The sequence below is a fragment of the Dipodomys spectabilis genome, unplaced genomic scaffold (assembly GCF_019054845.1).
Source record: "Dipodomys spectabilis isolate Male_0828 unplaced genomic scaffold, ASM1905484v1 ptg000046l, whole genome shotgun sequence".
Taxonomy (NCBI): Eukaryota; Metazoa; Chordata; class Mammalia; order Rodentia; family Heteromyidae; genus Dipodomys; species Dipodomys spectabilis.
The window spans coordinates 4,640,530-4,659,123 of record NW_024870723.1 but is presented as its reverse complement, the minus strand read 5'-3'; the positions used below and the strand labels follow the sequence as shown (position 1 = coordinate 4,659,123).

The 18,594-nt window shown below is 39.2% G+C and overlaps 1 protein-coding gene across 1 annotated transcript in view; it reads left to right on the top strand.

The window, feature by feature from the left end:
• The window catches only part of Brinp1 (BMP/retinoic acid inducible neural specific 1), a 132,537-nt gene that overhangs the window by 88,267 nt on the left and 25,676 nt on the right, over nucleotides 1–18,594 (top strand). Inside the window, exons 5-6 of the mRNA XM_042678734.1 lie at nucleotides 12,365–12,601; nucleotides 17,596–17,818. Of these exons, the coding sequence (XP_042534668.1) occupies nucleotides 12,365–12,601; nucleotides 17,596–17,818 (460 nt within the window). The remainder of the gene's footprint in view (nucleotides 1–12,364; nucleotides 12,602–17,595; nucleotides 17,819–18,594) is intronic.

Here is an 18,594-nt window from a genome sequence, read left to right as displayed (position 1 = left end):
TTATTTTTATTTTTTGTTGATTGTGGGGCTTTCACTCAGGGCTTGGGCACTAGTCCTGAGCTTTTGTTTTGTTCAAGGCTAGTACTCCATCATTTTGAGCCACAGTAACACTTCCAGTTTTCTGGTGGTTAATTGGAGATTAGAGTCTCACAGACTTTTCTGTCTGGGCTGGCTTTGAACTGCGATCCTCTTATCTCAGCCTCCTGAGTAGCTAGGATTACAAGCATAAGGCACTGTTTCCAGGCTGAGAACCAACAGTTTTTATTGAGTATTTTAAAATATCTTTCTATGTTGCAGCATCAGCAACCTTCATAGCATATGTTCTTTATCTGAGAGTCTATAATCTTTCTAACATCACTTGGCAGCCTGCGTTAGATATGACTGACATCTGTAGCTATTCTTATACTCTCAAATGATGTGTAACCAGGAAAGATTCCCCCCCCTCAATGGAGGCTCATCACAACTTAGGACTCTCCAGGACTATAAAGAGTATCACCTCTGTCCTGAAGAAACCCAGAATCTGGAATGCAATTGTCTCAGGCTAGCAGAATTAGGAGGCAGAAGATTTGAACAAGTGCACACACTCAGAGTAAGCAGAAGCTAAGAGAAGAAACATCAGGCAATTATGTGGCCATGTGAGCTTTTCCCTTTTACGTATACAGGTGGCCAAGCATGCAGCCTGGAAATCCTGACAGATACATGGTAGATGTGTTAATTTGGTGTATTTCGGAACCATGTCCCTTTAGATCCCTTGTCAATATCACTGATTATCCAGAGATCAGGCATCAAGATAGCCAAAACCTAAATAAGTACCCAAGATAATTAGTTTATTGACTTCCTATTGGTTTGGCACTTATTTTCAAAAATGTTGGCATAACCCTTGTTTTTCCCTCATAATTCATCTTAGAATTAAGTTCTTCTCTTGCACTGCCAACACAGCATTTTATATGAAACTTTATTATATTCCAACCTGTCTTATTTGTAAATAACTACCACTAAATTGTAGCAGGTCTCCGAAAGGAAAAACCGTATGCTTTTCATTTGTCTTTTATTTATTTTTTCTTTCTTGTAGTGTCTACCTCATAGTAGGTGTTTAATAAATATTTAGTGACTTAAATTAGTTTGAACTGAGTCTTGGCTCTGAATCTTATATGTTTTACTGTAATAAGATATGCACAACATAAAATATGTTTTTAACCACTTTTGGATGTGTAGCTCTGTGACATTAAATGCATTTACAACATTGGGCAGCTAGCCTCATATTCCAGAACTTTTCCATTATCCAAATATAATTTTTTTTTGTCCAGGAAGCAGTCTTTGTGCACCTCCTCCACAGGCTGTGGAGCTGCTTTCTGATTCTATCCATTTCCGTTTCACGTATTTCCGGTTCATGGACTCATACAGCATGTGACTTTCTTCCCTCTCCCTTCTTTCAGCTCATACTTTCAACATCCATCCATCTTGTAGCCTTTATCAGTACTTAATGTTTTATGTCTGAATACTGCATTGTGCACATATTGCACATTTTGTTTTATCGCTTGCTCATCTGTTGATGGACATTTAGGTGAGCTCCGCCTTCTGATTATTGTGAACCATTCTGATGTGAACATTTATGAACAAGCTTTTCTTTGACTGCCTGTCTACAGTTGGTCAACACACACACACACACACACACACACACACACACACACACACACACACACACACACACACACACACATACACATACATAAGTGTGTGACCTAACTTGCTTAATCACATGGTAGCTAAAGTTTAAAATGATTTGGAACAAACAAATCCTTCTATTTTTAGCAATCAGCTTCATGACCGCAATATTTTGTCCTTCCTCACGCAAGATTATATGTCATCAAGTGTATTTACATTTTGACAGGAAGAGTACATTGCCTGTCCAGGTGACATTGTACCTGGCTGTGAGATTAGCTTCGGCCAATGGGATATGACAAGCCATGGTATATGATTGATACATCCATGCAAACATTGAGACAGTGCCCCGTTTAACTTTTCACAAAAAGAGCATATTTCTAATAAGGACTACCCCTTTTGCCTCAATCTGAAATAAAGGGAACACGTGGAACAAAGCCAAAGCATGTTTCCTGTGGGAAAGATGAACTAGAAATAAACCTTTCTAGCTATGAACCACTAGGCTTCTGAGCTTATGTATCTCTACATAGTAATGTAGCAAAAGAAATACTGGATTAAATAGCAGAATCCACATTTATTTACTGGGGACTTCTCAGTGCCTTAACTATGCTAGAATGTGTTAGGAATCTGGATGTGGATTAAATTCTCACAGCTTGCTGAATTTGTTTAAGCCTGGGCACATCCACAGATACTTGATTCTGGGGTCAACACTTTGCTAAATGATTGACTATGACATACCAGTCAGTTTTGATCCTATGCACAATAAATTTACCAAAATCCTCTCTTACAAAAGCAAAGAGATTCCTTTTATTACTCTTACTGAAACTTTATAGGTAGCCTACACTGGGTTTGAACTCATGATCTTCCTTTCATTTTGTTCCCAGTGCTGATATTATGGATATATAACACCATGCCCAGCTGAACTGAACAGTTTTATTTTCATATTCCTCTTATGATCTATATCTAGGCTTATCAACTGGAAATAATAGAGAGAAATAACACATAGTTATTGCAAAATCTTAACTTATAATCATGTTTCCCAAACAAATTATATGAAAGAATTAATGATCAAGTCTTTGGTTTGGGGGGGTCTATATGTTTTCTTTGTTTTATTCAGAGCTTTCCTAGTAGTTGATTTGCAACTGCTAACATTAAGTTAAAATGGATTCAGGTTTCAAGTTATAATATTGGGAATTAAAATGCAGTTTCTGCTTGTCAGGGCTGGAGGTAAAGAGGCAGGGCATGCTAATCATAGAATATAGAACCGCAATCCTTTTGGAAACACATTCTACCTGCATGTACCTTCATTTAAACACATTTTCTTGGTACCTACTAATGTGCTAGATGACAAGGGAATGGGAGATCAATGCCTCCTGCATTCAAGCATCTGTCAGGCTAGGAAGAATATGAATATATGAACATATAATACAATGCAGTAAGTGCTTCTATTAGAATTTGAGATAAATGTTAGGTGTTTGAGGCTACCAGCAGAGCAGGTATATGAGACTTTCAATAGCCTCCAGAGAAAACAACAGAAAACAGGGCCCGGACAAGAAATGACACCAATTGAATATAGCAGTTAACCTACATACCATAGCCTCATGTTTGTTATACATTTTTATTGTTTTTAGGTTCATGCATGCATAATATACATATAGCCAAATTACTCTTTTGAGCTGATTCATTCAGTTATTCTAAGAATTCCATGAATATATTTAGTCATGTAACCACCAGCAGCAGCACCAAGGTATAAAAGACCCCATTTAACTTTTCAGCAGCCCTAAAAAGGAACTTCTTTTTAAGTAATTTTTATTGAGATTAAGTGATTACATAAATTTCACAAATTTCACAGTATTGTGGGATAGTGATACTTAGCTAAAGTCACAAACACATTTTAACCTTCATAAGGCAAATTGTCATTATCATGGTCTATAATGTTTGTGAATTCTATGAGCTTTAATAATACAACTATTTCTTCTACATCATGTGACATGTACATTTCTTTCCTTTTGCTTAGTGTAAGCTGTTCCCTCTATCCCTTTCCTTCCCTCCCTCCCATCGCTGCCATTGACTTTCTTAGTTTGTTTTCATCAAAGTCCAGTGTAGCTGGTAGGCCCCTCTGTAGTATATTTTCTCCTGTTTCCCTCTGATTCTGTGCCATCCTCCTAGCTTCCCTCAGATGTGCATACACACACACACACACACACACACACACACACACACACACACACACACTCACACACACACACACACTGCATATATGTGGTCAAGAACATGGAGTACCTTTAGAAAAGATACAACGAATTGAGTAGAGCGCCTTTGTTTCTTGAATCCTGTTTACTTTGTCATATCTCTAAAAAGGAACTTTTGATAAAGAAAGCAATGGTCAGAGATGTCTCCTGGATTTGTCCAAAATTGTGCGACTGAGAAAGTCTGAGAGCAAAGTCTGGAGAGGAGACAGCACAATGCTCCTGGAGAGCAGAGGCAGAACAAAGTTAAAGAACTTGCAGTTTGTAGACAGAAGCAGATGGATGGGTAAATGAGGAATTTAGAGACATCCAATAATCCAAAGATTGAATAGTTTGTTTTTTTAATCATGAATTCTGCTGAGAAGTGTATATTGACCTGTTCTTAAGGATTGAAGAGTACATTCCTGTCGAGATCTTATGAAATTGAATAGAAAATCCTGTTATCCTCTTGTTCTTTGGCGATTTTATAGTTTAGAGTGTAGTTCTTTTTTCCAAGTTGAAATTGTCATTTGGATGCCTGCCTATTGCCAATCCTTTTATTCATATAAATTATCTTTATTTTGTTATTGTTGTTGTTGTTATTATTATTATTAATTATGTTGGTGGTGGCACTGATGAACCATCTCATGTTCTTACACTTGTTCAGTATGCACCCTATTGATTGAGCTACATCCCTAACCTTCTATTTTGTATTTATACATTTTCCTCTGTCTATCTCACTGAAGTTCCACAAGAGCAAGGACAGTATTTCTAGTTCCTTGCCCTTTGTTTTACATCTTAGAAGACTATCCAAGATATACTACATGCCAAAGCCATCTTGGCTTAATAACAGAAGGAGGAGTATGACAGTATCCAACCATGTAGAAAATAAAAGTTGGAACAAATCTTAATGGCCATTTGATACAGTGGTTGGCAAACTTGCTCTTTAGAGGGCCAGATGGTAACTGTTTTCGTCTTCGTGGGCTACATGGTGTGTGTTACAACCACCACTCTACTCTTTCTTGTGTATGACTCTGTTCAGGAAACTTTATTTACAAATATAGCTGCAGATCAGCTTAGTCCATTGTTCATAACTTGCCAAATCTGTATCTGTCAGAGTTGGCTAGTTCATTCGAAGCTAACAAGCAATTCCTGTATCAATGGTTTGCAAAGATGAATGCTTGATTCATATTTTGCACGATAGTCATAGTCTATGATGATTCTCTTTCTCTGGTGGACCGACTGAGCTACTGTTAATCTTGTGCAAAGGAGGTTGATAAGCTCCTGTGTTGGTTCTTAAAGTTTTATTTTGGAAATGACTTACCACTTACACTCATTTCCGTGGCAACACATGGCACATGAACCTGCCTGGGTCCAGAGGTCATAGGTATTATAACCTTAAAGAGAGAGCCTTTTGGTGTGGAGAGCACTAAATATGAGTAAAGGATAATACAATCTACCACATTTCATTTGGACCTCGACATAAGATAAAGGGTGCTATGTCTGCTTTCAAATGCTGCTTGTGTATCCCTAAGGAAACTGGTCTAATTTTTGTAAACTTCTGATAGCTAAAGACATTTTAGAGTTATCATCTTGAATCCCATCTACCTATATTCTTCACCTAAGTCCCTGTCTATACCTCGAGATCCTGCAGAATAGGAGGTAATAGGTACACAGACAACTCTTACTGGGAGGAGGCATGTCCTAATTCTTACATACAGGAAGTCAGAACCTACCGTTTTCTCCTCTAGGTAACAGCCTTTCTTCATTTCCCAGAGTGTAAATGACCCATCACGAAGACAGGGCTCAACTCCTGAGTGAGATCATAGCCTTTTTGCCCTTTCTGCACAGTTTCACTGGGTGAATTATCATCTTATTTTCATTCCACTCCAATGAGCTGTCAGCGATGGATACTGTAATTCACGGCAATAGAAACACAAACAGATGGGTAATTGACCTGCATGCCTTCATTACACTGGAGTTCAGCATGGCTGTGTGAGCCATAAAGTCCTTTATCTGCCAGTCTGAAATCCCTGGGCTTTCATAAATAAGAAAATCAGGCTTACCTTTTTGAAAAAAAAGGTATAGTCCTTGTTCTATCCACCTTGTGCATTTCAGAAATGGACAGAATTTGACAGGTAGAACTTCGCAAGTACAAGACAACAGCTGGGACTCCCTGAAAACTCAGAGACCTCTACAGGAAACTACATTTAGGTGCAAGGACAAGAGAGAATGAACAAAAACATCTATACTCAGCCAATGTAGAGTCTCTTATTCTATCCTCCTCTTTCTTATTTTGTTTTTTTCCTCCTCTTTCTTTTGGCACTATAGGAGATTATGAATTTAGTAACTAATATGATAAATCAGAAAAGAGAACAAAAATCATTCCCCAAAATACCACTACACCAGGTAATTAGGATACACAATATAGGATAACATAGAGCAAATCTGAGTCACGGCCTTTGCGTTGAACACTGTCCAAGTTATTCAACACTGAACTGTATTTGCGCAAACTCCTCACTCTGCTGTGGCGTCCCAAACCACCTTCCATCATAGAGTTTCTCATAATTATTATCTACACCTTTATTTTCTTGTGTTTTCACAAGAAATCATTGACTTTTCCAAATTCTTTAAACACAATGTACCAGGAACAATACTACTGGAATGTTTTAATCATCAGCCAAAGCCTGCCTCTCTCTCTCTCTCTCTCTCTCTCTCTCTCTCTCTCTCTCTCTCTCTCTCTCCTCTCTCCCTCTTAAATTTGTTCTTTGGTTTTGAATCTCCAATTCAATTATCTCCCTTCCCTGTTTTATTAGAGTTTAGAAAATAGACATTAAATATCTTAAACATCTCTATTGCTATATTGCTTACAACAATTCCCCATGCACTACTTGTTGAAAAGAGGAAGGAGTGAAGAGTTCCTATCAGGAACTTTCAATTGCAAGATCACTTGTGTCTAACAGGGAAGCTTCAGGCTTCTCTACCAATTGAGGGTTCTTTGTCGATATTAAATATAACCCAGCCATACATAGCATGGTTAGCTGAGTCACATTCCTGCTTCAGGAAGTAATATCTGCAATATCATTGGTGGGACACAAAGATGCAATGTGCAGAGTTTACCTGAAAAGTATTCTGATGCTTGAATGCCCTTAAATATCAACAGCTCAACCATACATGGAGTCCTGTGTGTGTTTCTGCATCTCAGAATCTCTGCCTGTGCTAAACAAGGATCCCCACTGTAGTTACCATCAGAGCAGCTGATGAACTCACAGATCTCTGCTCTATGCCATTCTTCCCTTCTGAGTTTTGAACTTACATAAGGCATGCCATCCTGTCTCTTCTAGGGATTTGGACAGGAAACAAATGAAGATGACTTTCAGTCACAAAGGAAGATGATAATTAGGTTGATCTCTTCTGCAAAGAGCTAAGTTGCCTGAGGCCTCTATATATTTGGCATCCACTTTCTGGACATTTCTTCCTATGCATTCATTACCCTTAAAACTTACATATCAGTTATGAGGACTTTCCCAAGATTGCCTCAAGTTTGGCTCTGGTAATAGATTGTGATCTGATAGGTGATACATGAGAGAAATCTAGCATTGATTGCACATTTAATCATGCCAGTATCTGAGTGTGCTTGGGCTGGTATAACAAATACTGTAGACGTGCTCACACAGAAGACAGCTGTTTACAGTTGTAGGGAAGTCTAAGATCATGGTGCTACCAGGGATGGTATCTGGTGAGGATCAGCTTATAGGCTTGTAGACAGCCAACAGCCACATTCTTGTGTGTGTTTCTGTGGTCTTTCCTTGGAATGCATTCATGGGGATGTATGAATGGTGTGGGGGAGCCCTTCTATCTCTTCTTCCATCTCTTTTTATAAGCTCATCATGAGAGTGCCACTTATACCCACATCTGATCCTCAGTCACCTCCTTTAGATCCCTCTTAGTGGCATCCTATTGGAGATTAGAGTTCAACATATGAATTGGTGTAAGACACAAACTTGCAGTTTATAGGAGTCAGATTATGGATTAAGTACTGCTTGTGATTTTTTTCTTTCCTTGTTAGCAATTTAAGTTATTGAAATTTCAACTTCACAGGCATATAAGCTCTGAGTTACAGAAAGGGTTAGACATTGCCAGATTTCTCGATAGTAGATCTACCTTTGGGTACTGAGGCTAGAGATTAACTCCATTTTCCCTCTCAGTAGCAAGTTGAAGGACCCTCCAGTACTTTAGAACTCAGCCTGAATTCCTATATTTGAGTTCGTATTTTGTTACTTTAATTGTGGGTCTTCATAGAGGTCTCCTAACTTTGTAATCGCACCATCCCTAAAGCCTACATAGGAACTTTCTTCTCCACTGGAATGAGGGCGGGAACTGCTGAGAGGCCTACACTGGGCTGTAGTGGACATACAGGCCTCTTTCTCCTAAATCTGCTCTTCCATGGTGGTGAAGAGGTGTGAAACAAGAAGTTAAATCAGTAATTAAGCCTAACGAAGAAAACAGGAAAACAAACTTGAACTGGGCTGTCTGCAAAGGTCTGAATTTCAGGACAAGGAAGCCACCCAGAATTCCACCATGATGCAGGCACGGAGAAAGGGGAAAGCAGACTTTAAGGAAAGCAATGAACTGGAGACAGTGTCTAGAGAGACTATATAGAGAAAACGAAGGCAACGGAAAAGAGCACACCGCAGTATGTGATGGGAAAGGGAGAAATAAGATCTAAACACCCAAAAACTTTATAAAAGACAAAGAAAAATGTCTTAGATGTATATACTAGGCAAGGTCTGAGTAATGACTGTGGTAATAGAGCAAGCATGAGTGTTCCCACCTTCAGGTGGAAGAACGAGAAATCCCTCTGTAAAGCCTAACAAGATAAGAAAAACAAAAGTTAACAATGTTAGCAGGAAATTATTCCATATGTTCGGTGTGGGTGAGATGGTGTGAAAAATGACTCATAACCATTGCAAGGCAAAATTTACATGCTTGGTGATAGTGGTGTTCTTTTATCTAGTGTGTGTGTGTGTGTGTGTGTGTGTGTGTGTGTGTGTGTGTGTGTCTTTGGGAACCATGGGTACAGAATATTCTACCCCAGCCAGCAGCCATATATCTTTCAAACAGTGGTTCCACAGGCCAAATCCCCCTCCAAATTATTTATGACTCCCATTGAAGCCGGCAGGATTCAGGCGCCAATCTTGGAGGTCAGCAATGGGCCTCTTTGTTGGACACAGGTCACTGGGAGATGACTCTGGCTGTGACTGCTGCGTGAACCTCCGCTGCCGTAGAAATGGTTATGTAACTTTAAACAGTAATGACATTTTGCAGAAAAGCGTTTTTTAATTGCTATGTCTTCATTATTCTCTTTTGAAATTACCCAGGAGATTCTGCCTCAGAGAAAACTCTGCAAGTTTTGCGTTTCCATTTTTAAACAGCAGCCAGTTTTGTGTTTCAGCTTCTCGCAGAACCCCCCGCCCCACCACCCGCAACCCCAAAAGTCATGTTTGCAGTTGCATTAAAAAGGATAGGTAATCCTGCCTTTTGTATCCTTGCCAAACAGAGAAAAGATTTGATGCAATTTTCTAAAAATGTTCTCCCCAAATTCCTTTTGGGCTTGAGACCAAGAATAGACTATTTTATCCCCTCCAAAAGGGAAAAGGAAAATGATGAGCAAGCTAGAAAAGTAGAACTGAGCATATAGTCTAAGCAACAGAAACGTAACCCCAATCCATAGATCCAGTTGCCTCTAGGGGATTGGAATCAGCTAAAAATAGATTTTGCTTTGGAAGAGAAAAAAGCGATATGGATAAAGTGACTCTGTAATACATACCCTGAAAGAATTGTGGACTGAGTTTAGAAGGGTCTTTACAACTGGATTTGTTTTTGTCCAAGTTTCTATATCATATCTCTGTACAAAAGCTCTTCCAAAAGATCAGTTTCATGTGGACCCCTGGGTCATTAACGTGAAACTCACTAGTGTTGTAGCAGACCTCTGAATAGCTGAGAATACCATGTAGAATGTGTATGTGTATATATATATGTAGGTATGTAGTTATACATACAGTATGTATGTATGTGTGTCTGTATATAAACCCTTCTTCTACAAAAGCTCTCCAAATAACTGTAAGACTGTTCTGAATTTTTTTTTCTCATTAAATACCTTCAGCTATTGTTCCTTTATTAAACTGGAACATTTCTATTGAAACTTCATAAATTTCATAAGATGTGAGAATAACACTGCCATCATTATCATCATCACCAGTGACATCTTTCTCATAAGCAACAGCAGTGAGTTCATCATTTCACAAATAATAATTGATAATTTTGTTATTCAATTGCTTTGTGCCAAGGACCATTCAACATGTGGAGAACTCTGTGAATGTGTGTATGTGTGTGAACTGCATATGTATGTATGTGTATGTATGTATGTGTATGCTGGTTCTGGGGCTTGATTCAGGGCCTGTGTGTTCCTGAGCTGTTATGCTCAAGGCTAGCACAGTACCACTTGAGCCATAGCCTCACTTCTGGCTTTTTGCTGGTTAATTGGAGATAAGTCTCACTAACTTTTCTGTCCAGGCTGCTTTTGAACTGTAATTCTCAGATCTCAGCCTCCTGAGTAGCTAGGATTACAGGCCCATGAGCCCCCTGGGAGAACTTTTATTTAGCCCTCTTTATAGACCTTTAGTGTAGGTACTAAAAACATCTCCATTTGCACAGAAGAGAAAAGGGAATTCTAAAGAAAGGCTGAACAATTTGCATGAGATCTCTCTCACACACAGAGACAAATACACATGCATGTACAAACACAAACATAATAATGAAGCCCAGTGATGTTGAGTCTTATATGACAAGGTTTCACTATTATAGATGGACATAGTATTATATGTCTTCTGTGTATGTGTTGAGTGAATTATGTATGTTTTTGTTTGTATGTAATTTGAGGGAAAAAGAAGGAAAGACAAAAATATCAAGCTTATTCAGCAAATCTATGATGAGATAGGATTAATATATATTATACTGCTAAAACGTAACTGTTAACAAATAACTCAGATCTTGGATACTCTTCTCTTATACAATAAGTAGTGAAACTTTTACTACTATTGGACTCTGAAGGCCACTCCAAATGTGGTGGAGAGAATTGTCCTCTCTGGGTACCATAGGCAATAGAGCCTGCTCTGCTGACATTTCCAGGTAACAAGGTACTGACCATACCCAGAAAAATCCTTGTCCATCATTGTTTTTCAGCAGTAAGACTGATTGTTCAAATATAAAGAACAGGTCATAAAGTAGGACCAAGAATGTCCATCGTATAACCCATGGACTAATCACTTTGCCTTATTTCTCCTCAAGCTCTTCATTTTTAGAGCAAAGGAGTGAAAACTAATTTAGTTATCTCTGATGCTTTTCTTCACTGCTATTTTAGTTTTTATGATACTTGCTCTCTTTAAATTGTATTTCTCTAATTATATCATTCTTTTCCTCAGAAACTACCAGCAATATGTACCAGGATTCATAAGCGATAACCCACAATCCATAGTGCATAACAAGAACTTCCACAGCGCTGCACTTCACCCATCCATGTTTGTTTTGTTCACATGAAACTCACAGACATGTTTATTCCCTTTTCCCCTTTCTGTTCTGTATAGAGTGTCTTTTCGGATCTTTTAACATAATCATCTCTTAACTTGCCTTTCAACTAACTCCAATCTTTGTTATGTAGAAAAGGTTCTCCGCTACCCAAGTCTGATTATTTTTAGTTTGCTCCTCTCCAGTTGCTTCCTGTGGTGATCTTGGCTACAGGCTATAGACTTGTGTTCCCATGCTGTGTGTCCAGATATACCTTTGCTCATTGTATTGTAAATTTCTTTAGGGCAAAAGATTGTTTCTTTTTACAATCGCTATAGACCTAGTGCCTAGCTTAGGACTTGTTCTTCATGAATAGGTTACATAAATAGTTTCAGAAAGGGAAAGAAAATGAGTGAAAGAAGCTAAGGAAAAGTCAACAATTGTGTCATACTTTCAATAAGGGTTTTCTTTTTTTTTTTTTTTTGCAAGCGTACGTGCAGTTTTCCATCCCCTCTTTAATTTTTTTTAAATTTTTTATTGTAAAGATAGTATACAGAGGGTTACAGTTACATGAGCAAGGCAATGAGTATACTTCCTTCAATAAAGGTTTTCTTCACAACTGGAAAAGGTATACATTGTATCTGCTCTAATCTTGATACTAATATAGCAGAATTGAATAGATATTTCAGAGATGTTCAAGGTCATGACTTGAGAGGTCTAAGCAGAATCAATGCAACTGTAGACCTTGCTGATATGCTATCTGCACCCTGGTAGGCCCCCAAACACTTTGATTCCAGTACACAAGGAGAAATGTAGCGGCTTCAAATTCCTATGTATCACCTTTTGAAGCTGTTAATGAAACACCTTTTGTAACCTTTCTGCTTTCCCTTCTTGCTGTTCTCAAACAGGTCTTCAGATCATCTTCCCTCAGTATCTGCAAGAGAAGTTTGTCCAGTCAGCCTTGAGCTACATCATGTGCAATGGTGAGGGGGAGTATGTGTGCCAGAACAGCCAGTGCCGGTGCCAGTGTGCCGAGGAATTCCCACAGTGCAACTGTCCCATCACCGACATCCAGATCATGGAGTTCACCCTGGCCAACATGGCCAAGGCTTGGGCAGAGGCATATAAGGACCTGGAGAATTCAGGTAGAGAACCTAAAAGTGGTATGGTGGGAATGACCCCGAGTTGAATTTCGAAAAGAGAACTTCATCTAAATGGAATCAATGACTATTGTAAGTAGAAATTCAGTGACCCTTACTGTGTCTCATGGGATGGTCTAGTGCTGTCTCAGAATAACCTTTCAGTTAATAACCTTTCCTTCCTTTCATGGAAGGAAATAACATATAGCATAATCCAGTTTGTGATCACATGATATAGTGACATTATTTTACTCAAAGGACACAGTAAGGCAACATAAGAAGACTCTAGAGAGATAGATATGGTTATATTTAATCTTGTGTGTGTGTGTGTGTGTGTGTGTGTGTGTGTGTAAATAACATGCCTGTGTGTAAATGTGGATGTGTAGATGTATGTTTATATACATATGTATGTGTATATGCATGTGTATATGTAGATATGTAGATGTTTGAATATATGCATATGTAACTATCCTTATACATAGTTACAATGACAGCTCTTCGACGAACTCATGGGCTGTCAAAGCTGCAAATCACTTTTCTGCTAATTTAGCTTTTCCAGCCTTTTACACTTCAGGATAGTGAGTTATAAGAGAGTCAAGTCAGTTACCCAAGGTCACGATGTAGGAAAGTTCTAAAGTTAGATCTTTTTAAGTTTTGTCTGAAACCCAGGCATTAATTAGATAACCAGGTAAGCGATTATGTCATCTCAACTGTTCATGTGTAAAAGTGGAAGCAAATAAGGTAGAGATTAGGTAGATGTGACCAGGGGATGCCAGAAAAGGCCATGTTGATGAAGAGCAAAAGTCTGAGGATTTGACTGTGATGCAGAGAGCAGACTATAAACAGATTCATGGGAGGGACAAAACACCTAGGAGAGAGCTACTGCACAAAGTTGACTGAGAGCTAGTCCAGTTAGTAAAACAGGAGGGGTAGAGAAAGGCACCCTGGCCCATAAAGTTCACGTTTAGAATGACTTTTGAGCTGAAGAGAACTGGAACTGGGTTCCAGTCCAAGAAACTTGTCTAGCTATGGACATTAATTACATAAGTTTACAGTTTAGACCGCATAACCTTGTGAATCCTTGAGACACTCCCCACCCCCAGCCCAAGAAAAATTGTCATCTAGGTAGTTCACATGTAACTATCTACTAAACAAATGGGTCTATATGCAGAGCATTACTATTTTTCTTAAAAATAACTTCATATCCCTTAAATCTGTCAAAAATGCATTAAAGCAGGAAGTGATATTCCTGTATTACATGCAAGGAGGACACAAGACTTTAGAATATTCCCCAAGGTTACAGAGTTTGTAAATGACAGCATTGGTAATGCAGCTCCTTATTCCAAATCCAGTGTTCACAGATGCTTTTGCAACATATTAATTCCACTTCACCCCTTAGGCCTTCATTTCCTCATCTGATAAATGAGAAAACATGTTTATGCTTTTAATATTTGAATTTACTTAAGTCTTTAGCCACAAAAGAAAAAATAAAACCTTTGATCAAACAAAATCTTACCTTGGAGCTACTGTATACCACAGATAAAAGCAGAGCATCATGGAGTGCCATTTTAAAATAATGAGATTCCATGAACTCTAAGCCCCCATCTTGCTATGGGGAGTCAGGATATATCAGCGATTTCACCCTTGTAAGGTCATACAACGGGCATGAGTTGCAGATGCTTCATGAATGGCCCCCATTAATCTATTGAAAACCTGGGAATTAAAAAAAAAGAAAAAAAGTGGTTCACAATGGAGATATATCATGACGATTATTTGGCCACCAACAAAAAAATATGTATTGAATAAAATGTTTCTGCAAAGCAGTTTTACTGACTACTGAAAGTGCAGAGGAAAAGAGAGGCTGTATGGGCAGGTGTTTGGGAACTTTAGCAACACTGCTAGTTCTCAAAGAAGAGAAGTCATTTGGAGTGGGTAGATAATGCAACAGAGAGCCTGCATCCTACAGAACAAGGCAATGATGCTCTGTGTGTGTGTGTGTATGTGTGTGTTATGTTTTCTCTCCAGAAGGCATACATTCTGTCTATAGGTCCTGAACTTACCTATGTGAAATAGTTTTACCCATTGAGACAAATGTGTCTACACCAACACACTTCATTTGCTGATACTTATGTACTTCATCTGTTGGGGTTTTGTTTTGTTTGTGTGTGTGATTTTCAGCCTGTACCTTTAACACTTCAGCCCTAGAAAATTTGGAGGGAAAAATTATAGGCACAAAATAAAAAGCATGGATTCCTTGGTGGCTCCAGGGTGCTGGTAACCAAAGAGCACCTGTTTTCTACTTTTTATATGGGATATCTTCTTGAGGGGGGCGGGGAGTAGAGGGGGAAGTGTTGGCCATGGGGCTTGAACTCTGGGCCTGGATGCCGTCCCTGAGCTCTTCAGCTCAAGGCAAACGCTCCACCACTGGAGCCACGGTGCCACTTCCTACATTTACTTTGAGTCAGAAAAAGTTCAAGTATTAACCTTTCCAGTTCTATGTTGTTATCAAAATAGATTCACATTTGGCTTCATGGGAGAGCTGTTACCCCCCTTGAGGTCAACAGGCTCCTCTCCCAGAAGAGCGCTATGTGTCTTTGATGGGAGGAGAATCTAGCTGGCAAAGACAGTCTAGTCACCAGAGCTAGGCTTCTGCCTCCAGGCGGCTCACAGAATAAGCCAGTGAGTGCAGAGTTCTGCATTACCTTCTGGGGTTAGTCAACTTTCTGTTAATGTTAGGAGATACTTGAGATAATCAGCTTAAAAAGAGGTTGATTTGGGTCATACTTTCAGAGTTTGCTGTCCATCCTTGCATGGCTATACTGAGGCCCACAGCACATCATGGTAGGAAGGTTAGGCCTAAAGAGGCCTACTTGCCTCATGTCGACCAGGAAGAAAGAAGAGAAAGAGGAAAAAATAAGGGAAAAAAGAAAGTGGAAAAGGACAAACAAGCAAAAGGTCAGGAGCCCCATACCCCCTTCAAGAACATGTTCCCAGTCACCTGACTTCCTTCCACTTGGTCTTGTCTACCAAAGATTCCATCACATCCCAAGAGTACCAAGTGGAAGACCAAACTTTTCACTCATTAGTCTTTCAGATATTACATTGGCCTGCAATTCATAGCTACCACTCATTATTTCTATGTAACAGGGATTATTTAGGAAAATGGCGCCCTACAGGTTCACTCTGTCAACCTTTTGGTTTGAAACCATACCCATGTCATAGATGGGGACATACTGAGGTGCTGGAAGAATATAAGCCCCACTTGTATTCAGTAATCTAAATTTTATGTGAACTCTTGAATATCTGACCTACTATCAAAAGGCTCCAGAGGATTTCTAGGAGTAAAAAGATCTCTGTTTTCAGCACCATTCATTTACTTTTCTTTCAATGCACTGAGTCTCAGGGTAGCTCTTTGTGTGTTGAAAGTATAAATACAAAGGAAACCATACAAGTTGGAGATAGACCACAGTCTTACTTTGACCTGAGACAAGTTCACCCACTTCTCTGTACTCTAAGGGTACACGGAAAGCACCTATTTCATAGATTTTCTGCAAAAATCAATTATACACATTGAGTGCTTGGAGTTGTACCTTGATGCCTACTGAGAGCTATGTAAGCATATGTTAAATAAAATGAATGCATAATACATCTGAAATTTCCTTGTAGGTTTTATGAGGCAAAATTAGTATACTGAATGCTGAATGCATATATATATATATTTATATATATATATATATATATGTATGTATCCATTTGTTGGCCTTCTACCAGCAAAATGAACAGTGCTTTAGCTTTTCAATTTTCCTAATAGTTGGAGAATGGTGTCAGGAAATGCCAGAGTAGAAAACAGCAGTTTTGATTTTAGAACTATCTATTGTGGACATGGTTTACAGAAAACTATGTTCCCACTCCAGACTTCAGTGTTCCTGTTCTTTGTGCAGAATAAAATAGCTGAACCAAGCAATTCTTATGTCTGTGTCAAACTGTAGCCCACAATTATTCTCTGGAACTCAAATGTTAAAAATGAGAGAAAGCTTGGTCCCCATAGCTCATGCCTGTCATACCAGCTAGCTACTCAGGAAGTTAAGATTTGAAGATTGTGATTTGAAGCCAGCCTGGGAAAGAAAGTCTGTGTGGCTCTTATCTCCACTTAGAAACCAAGATGTTGGACGTGGAGCTGTAGTTCAAGTGGCAAGACATTAGCCTTGAGCACAAAATCTCAAGGACAGCACCCAAGCCCTGAGTTCAAGCCTCAAGGCTGGCACCAAAATAAATAAAAATAATAATAATAATAAGAGGAAGAAAACTTCACCAAGCAGACCCGAGAGTTTGTCATCATTTTGTAAGCTGGAATTTCCCAAAATGCAATATGATGTTAGATGGTCCTCACATAGAATTTCAAGTAACACTTGGGTGACTGAAGGGGAGAGGGGTTCCATCTATTTTAGTTCTTTGTCAAGCCTCCAGATTGCATCAAAGAGGAAGTTTCAGGTGGGTGCTAATAAGCCTGTAACACCTTTCTAACATGTGCTAATTTCCTGTATTTCAAAGTGAAATAAGGCACTTAGCAGGCAACAGTATCTGACTAGAACATATTAATATTGCTTTCTTCTGATTTGTTTTCCAAACTAACTTTTTTTGCTGAAGCACATAGCCATGATTTCCTACTTAGAATTGCACAAAAAACCCTTTCAATTTTAACTCAAAAGTAAGATGTGATTCAAAGGTGTTATTGAGCACAAATGAGAGGTGACTATTCTCATAAACTTAGCATTGGAATGAGAGAAGTTTGGGAATCCCTATCATAAACACAGATGCATGGTGCAGACTTGCTTCATTTGAAAGCACAGTGCTAGGGGAGGGGCAGGCCCTGCCAGATCCTATGTGCCTGAGACAAGATGCTCTTATTTGCAGGCCTATGTATTGACCAGTGAGGCTAAACATTGGAAGGGGCTTTGGATGGAGGGATAATGCTTAGCAATCTTTTGCTTGGTCTCCAGATGAATTTAAATCATTTATGAAGCGCCTGCCCAGCAACCACTTTCTGACCATCGGGAGCATCCACCAGCACTGGGGCAATGACTGGGACCTGCAGAATCGCTACAAGCTCCTACAGAGTGCCACTGAGGCACAGAGGCAGAAGATCCAACGCACTGCCCGCAAGCTCTTTGGCCTCAGCGTGCGCTGCCGTCACAATCCCAACCACCAGCTTCCTAGAGAAAGGTGTGTATTGCCACTGACCCATTTCTGCAGGTGCTACCTGGCACCCGGTGTCCATTAGCGTATACTTATTTACTGCAACTTGTAAGCAAGCCTTTCCTGGTCCAAAGCAACAATGCTCTGAACTGTCTTAGGCTTCTCATTTATGCCTTATATCATTTGCATATTTCCACCCACCCTCCCAGATAGGCAGTTGACACTGTATCTGCAAGTTCTGCATTCATCTAACATCAACTTTAAAGTATCTGAAAACTTCTCCAGTATATGAACATTCAGATATTTATCATGTTGTTATTCCCTAAATAATACTGTGCCACAACAGTTTGCATGAGATACTCACTATACTAAAATTTACAAGGGACCTAGAGATGTTTGGAATTATGCAGGAAGATGTACATAGGTTATCTGTGAATACCTCTTCACTCTTATGAGATGGACTTAATATCTTTGGATTCTGGTGTGAATGGGCTGAGCTGGAACCAATTTCTCAGTGATACCAAATAAGGCTGTACTATGAACATTTTTTTTTGTCGGTTATGGGGCCTGAACTCGGGGCCTGAGTGCTGTCCCTCAGCTCTTCAGCTAGCGCTCTACCACTTGAATCACTGCACCACTTCCATGTACCATGAAATTTTGTTCTCTGTGTTCTTTCTGGCCCACGTGATTGAGAAAGACAGCTAACACTAGCCCCACATAGCATTTTCTGTGGTTTAAATGATCTGCTCTAGTTTAAAATGTCATGGTCCAGTCAGTTTTTAAATCCCCCTATTTGTTGTAAA